The 5,793-nt window shown below is 37.3% G+C and overlaps 1 protein-coding gene across 1 annotated transcript in view; it reads right to left on the bottom strand.

Annotated features, from left to right (window-relative positions):
- The window catches only part of Cep192 (centrosomal protein 192), an 81,585-nt gene that overhangs the window by 21,571 nt on the left and 54,221 nt on the right, over window positions 1–5,793 (bottom strand). Inside the window, exons 30-32 of the mRNA XM_026783373.1 lie at window positions 5,472–5,562; window positions 4,166–4,342; window positions 130–390 (exon numbers count right to left, since the gene is read on the bottom strand). Coding sequence (XP_026639174.1) covers window positions 130–390; window positions 4,166–4,342; window positions 5,472–5,562 — 529 coding nt within the window. The remainder of the gene's footprint in view (window positions 1–129; window positions 391–4,165; window positions 4,343–5,471; window positions 5,563–5,793) is intronic.

Genomic DNA, 5,793 nt, shown 5'->3' with positions numbered 1-5,793 from the left:
GTGGGGGGGGGGGGGTGAGGTACAGCTCTTCCAGGTAAGTGCTTCTAGCCCATATTCCTTGGCCATAAAATGCATAATTAATCCTAATCAAAATATAACTATTTTTTAGGGAAGAAATTTTATACTTACTTCTTGGGTTCTTTCCTTAAGCACAAATTTATCTGGAAAAATCCTCATTACTTTAGGATCCAGCAAAACTTTTCTTTGAGAATCTTTAAAACATAATGCTTTAACAAAGGCTGCTCTGGAGCCAGTGTTACGAATAGAAAAAACTACTTTACTTTCTTTGCCAGGGATTAAGTCATTCACTGTTACCAAGTAACTGTCAGATAATTTTTTAACATCTTCTAAGATAAGATTACTTGTTCCTCCATATCCAGACAAAGGTATCTAAAAAAACACACAGACACATCAAAAATTATTTTTACATAAGAAAGCAGACAATGTATTACAGTCAGAAGAAAACACAGATTTAATACACTTGAAGTCTTAGTGTCTGCATCCTGGGGCTAGCAATTACCGAACCTCTAGTCTACCATATACATTATAGTGCATATTCTATTATACATTTTTTGTATCTATTACATATGCAATACTGCCGAACTGCATACCTTCTGACTATATTAAAAAACAACCATTTCCTGTTGTATAAGCCAAGCTTAACCAAAGACAAATAAAGAACTAGTATAGCTATGCTTTCATAGACTTGTAAGGTGAAACATACAACTGTAATTTACTTTGAAATGCCTAAAAAGACAGATATACTAGTACGTGGTCAGCTGTGTGGTAAAAGAAATATACCAAAGCATGAATTGTAGAATCTAAGTGGTAATTTTTCAACTTCTCAGCAATTCAGAAATTTTTTTCATAATAGAATACTTAGGGGGGAAAAGCCTACCATCTCACAGTCCTTTAGCAGAGCTATTGTCAGAGAGGACTAAACCGACATAAACAGGACTAAACTGATGACCGTACGCAAAAAGCAAGCTAGGGATTTGGAAGCTTGAGATGGAAACCAGGTTTGAGAGATGTTTGCTATAGTTTTTACAGGAGTCAAGCCTTTGAAAAATAAACCAAGGGTTCACAGATACCTATGTTATAAAGACCTTCAAAGCAGAAACCTACAAATCCTATTGTTTAAAATTACTTCCTATAGTTACAAAAGTGAAAAATACTTCAATTTTTTTTTCATTTTCTACAGTTTTAAGAATAAATTAGCTGCATGAAAATAAACAGAAAATGATAAAGGGGAAAGGAAGCTTTGAAAACACTCAATACAACTATTCTTTCAGTGCATCTGTCCTATCCTCAGGGGATCTGTTCCGGGACAACCACCCCATACCTATAAACACCAAAGTTTGTGATGATCATGTCCTTTATTTAAAATGGCATGGTTATTATCATGTCCTATGTACATCCCCACATACCCTTTAAATCATCTTTAGAAGATATAATATGCAATGTAAATGTTACGTAAATTACTACTGAACTGTTTAGAAAACAATATCAAGAGAAGCAGTATACATGCTCAGGACAGTTAGTACTTTTCAAGAATTTCTGGCTAAAGTTCTTTAACAGCAAGAGCTGTTCAGAGAAAGTCTGACTCAGTAAATAAAGTGAAATGACTAAAGGAAATATCCAAAGTCAACCTCTGGCTCCATGTGCATGCCACACACATACTTGCACATATATGTACACATAACACAAACATGCTAAAACACAAAAGCAAAAATTTAAGTAAAACCAACCTGACTTGATGTCAACAGGTATAGATTAATCACTGCACTAAAGAAGGGTTTCTTAAGCACAATACCACCAGGTATTTGTTGTGGTGAGATGTGTGTGTGTGTGTGTGTGTGTGTGTGTGTGTGTGTGTGGCCGATGGCAATGATACTCTTGTCCTAGTCTCAAGTAAGGCAATCAAAAATGTCTCCAGATTCTGCCAAAAGTCTCTCCCTACACAGCCTTGGGTTGAGAACCACTGCTCTCAAAGACTACGAAACAGCTGTTATTTAGCACCACAGGGATTACATAGAAATCAATGTGGGTTCTACCTTATGTAGCTTCAATTAACCTATGTAAAATGGAAATAGCAGTTTTATCTCAGGTTATTCTGAAAACAAAATGTAATATTCCACCTACCAATTAATAATGATATTTAACATGTGCTCAACATGCAAATTATAATAATTTTTATTTCAGTCCTTCATGCTTTATGCTATTCAGAGCACAGAACATTCTATTCATTCCTCAGAAGTAAGTGAAAATACTGGGACAGCAAGAGGCTGCACATCACAGGTAAAATACTGAAGTGCCATCTAAGAGTGAGTGAAAATGACTGAGACGACTGATTGTCAGGTTCCCACAAGTCTGAAGTGAGGTTTCCCCTACCACTTTACTTTAATGGTGTAAGTCTTTGTGAAATACAAGCCATTTTGAGCCAGGGAATCCACAGATAAACCTTCTCTACCCAGTTCGATGGAATCTGTGCAGGCAGAAATTGCATGAAGACACTGGTTTGTTTAAGAAGTGCCAAACTAGAACTAGGACTTGGTGACTGTTAAATGATTTGGCCCTAAATAACCAACAACCTCAAATATTGATTAATAAGCCTAAAATTAATCATAATATATTCAGGATAGTGTGAAAAACACAGTCCATTTAGGCCTTTCCACAAACCCCATTTTATTTATAGGAAACCAGATTAGAGTGCTATGCACCCATGTACATTAAAGCTTTGCCACAAGTTCTAAGAATGACCACTTACATATTCAAAAACAGTTCAGTTGACCACGGGACCAAGTAAGTAGCTCCACAGATACTAACTCCTATGTCAGACAAGCTATCTTGGCCCAGCTCATATAGATCGTATTCCTAGCTGACACTAACAAAGAGAACACAAATTTCAATTCTGGCCTCACTGCCAGAAAAATGTGTAGTTTGAAGGGAATTCACTTCTATGTAACTGGGGTGTCATTTGACTGTGCTACCCTTATTTTCTTTCCTCCATGATTTACACCTTTTATCTATAGATCTGAACATATCTGTGCAAATGGTTTTAAACCAATTTTTAAAAATTTGTCTCTGTAGATCTACTATCTGGAGCATAGTCTAGAAAACTGTATCAAGAGATATTTGCCAAGGCTGGATGTTGGTGTCTCACAAAATCCATATGCTGAAATAATCCCCAACGTAACAGCATTAGAAAGCAGGACTTATAGGAAGTGCTGAAGTCATGACAGCCCTGATTTCAAAACTACAATTAGTATGCTTATAAAAGGTGAAGGAAGCTGGGAGGATGGTGGTGCACGCCTTTAATCCCAGCACTGGGGAGGCAGAGGCAGGTAGATATCTGTGAGTTCAAGGCCAGCATGGTCTACAAAGTGAGTTCTAGGATAGTCAAAGCTACACACAGAGAAACCCTGTATCATAAAAATTTAAAAAAAAAGAAGAAAAAGAAAGGAAGGAAAAAAACAACAACAAAAAAGGTGAAAGAGTACATCACTCTTATCAAAGTAAAGAACGTTTCAAAAAAAAGTGCCATCTTTGAAACAGAATGTAATTCATCGTGAGACAGTCAATTTGGTGGCACATTGATTTAGGACACCCAGCTTGAGAATTAAGAGCAATAAATATTTAAAAAATATCTAGTGTGCGGTTGGAGAAATAGCTCAGCAGTTAAGAGCAATGGCTGTTCTTCCAGAAGTCCTGAGTTCAATTCCCAGCACCTGCATGGCAACTCACAACAGTCTGTGACTCTAGTTCCAGGGGACCCAATACCCTCTTCTGGTATCCATGGGCACCAGACACATGTTGTATAGGCAAAACAGTCCTACAGATAAAATAATGAAATAATTATTTGGCTTATGGTATCTGTTGTTTATAATGGACCAAATGTGTTAAGACAATAATTTCTTGAATTGAATAACTATCTAGATTTACAGGTATGTTTCAAATTTCTCAAGCTGAAATGAAAATTTAAAAGCATTAGGATACTTGGTGGTTATATAAATTTCACAATGGTTGCTTTTAATGACTTGATAATTATCACAGTTTGTTTATAAGTCTATAACTTAGAAAAAAACATAATTTACCATTATTAAAGCAATGGTTATAACTGAACATGAACTCTGTGGAAGGAAAAAAAGCAGTAAAGTTCTCTTACCATAAACTTAATGCCTGGCTGTGAACGACTTCCAAGTTGTTTGATCTCTAGTTTAGCCAACATACAAGATAATCGAGTAGGTGCAAATAACACAGAGATTACACAGTCCTCTCCTGGGCAAATTCTGATCTCACAGTTACTGGTCAATCTCTCTTCTGAGCCAAAAGTGTTCTTAATCTACAATTTAAAAATAACCACTATATAAATTCAAATACATTAACATAAACTTGTAGTGATATTTCATTTCTATTTTAATAAATAAAGCTTCCCTGGAGATCAGAGAATAAAACAGCCCCACTGGTCAGTTTTACAGACCAGGCAGTGGTGACACACACCTTTAAACCCAGTAACCACACTTAGTTTGCCATAGAAACCAGGCAGTAGTGGTGCATGCCTTTAATCCCAGCCCTAGAGAAGAATATAAGACATAAGGAGACAGTTCTCAGACACAGTCTCAATCTGAGATTCCTGGAGTCAGGATTGCCATTTCAGACTGAGGTAGAGGTAAGAGCCAGTGGCTGGCTGTTTTGCTTTTCTGACTGTCAGGTTGAACCCCAGTATCTGTCTCTGGGTTTTATTAATTGTGCTACACAAACTCTTCTTACAGTTAGTCTTGGAGGCTGAAAGATGGCTCAACAATGAAGAGAACTGCTCTTGAAGAGGACAAAGGTTAAGTTCCCAGTGCCTACATGGCACTCACAAGCATCTGTAACTCCAGTCCCAGAGAATGACACCTTCTTCTGAACTCTAAGGGCACCAGGCATGTACATGTTGCATAAACACACATATTCATACATTTAAAACAAAATTTTAAAAATCTTTAAAAGCTACAAACAAAAAAAAAAAATCAGTCTGGATGAGGAGATAGCCCAACAGCAGAGAGCTTGCCTAGTATGTACAAGACCCTGGGTTCCATCCTTAGCACTGAAAAAAAAAAAAAAAAAAAAAAGAACAGATACAAAACCACCTGGTCTAGGCTAAGTGTGGTGGCATATACCTATAATCAGCATTTGGGAGGCAGAGGCAGGTGGATCTCTGAGTTCAAGGTCAGCCAGAGCTACATAGTGAGACTGATTTCAGACAAGAAAACATATGGGCTACATATATGAGTGTTCTGTACTAAGAAAAAAACATCAGGCAGAAGCCACATATGGTGGTATAAGCCTGTGGGAGACAGTAGAATCATGAGTTCCAGGTCAGCCTAGGTTATACAGTGAAACCCTGTTACACAAACAAAACAAAATAATACACAAAATCATTCTTTAAAAGTGTTTATATCAGACAAAACAAAGACTGCGGTACGCACCTGAAAGCAATCCTGGTCCTGTCCTTTAATAAGCAGTCGCAAGTTTTGGGCTATAGTTGTAGAACTGTTTCTTAAAGCTAGTTTCTGAAGCCTAAAAACAATGACACATTTTAAATGTCTTCTCTTCCATGGATATTGCTACAGTGGCAAAACAAAGTCAACTGAACCTGACCACAGTGTCTAAGAACAGGCTGACTGTACAGCTCACCTGGGTAGGCCAGAGGCATCACTCCACAGTTATGCAACTTGTTTCTGGAAATGTAAGGCTTATTAAGACTCAACAGGCTGGGCGGTGGTGGCGCACGCCTTTAATCCCAGCACT

This window comes from Microtus ochrogaster, chromosome 18 (assembly GCF_000317375.1).
Source record: "Microtus ochrogaster isolate Prairie Vole_2 chromosome 18, MicOch1.0, whole genome shotgun sequence".
In the NCBI taxonomy this organism is placed as follows: domain Eukaryota; kingdom Metazoa; phylum Chordata; class Mammalia; order Rodentia; family Cricetidae; genus Microtus; species Microtus ochrogaster.
This window is presented reverse-complemented; position numbering and strand designations above follow the sequence as displayed.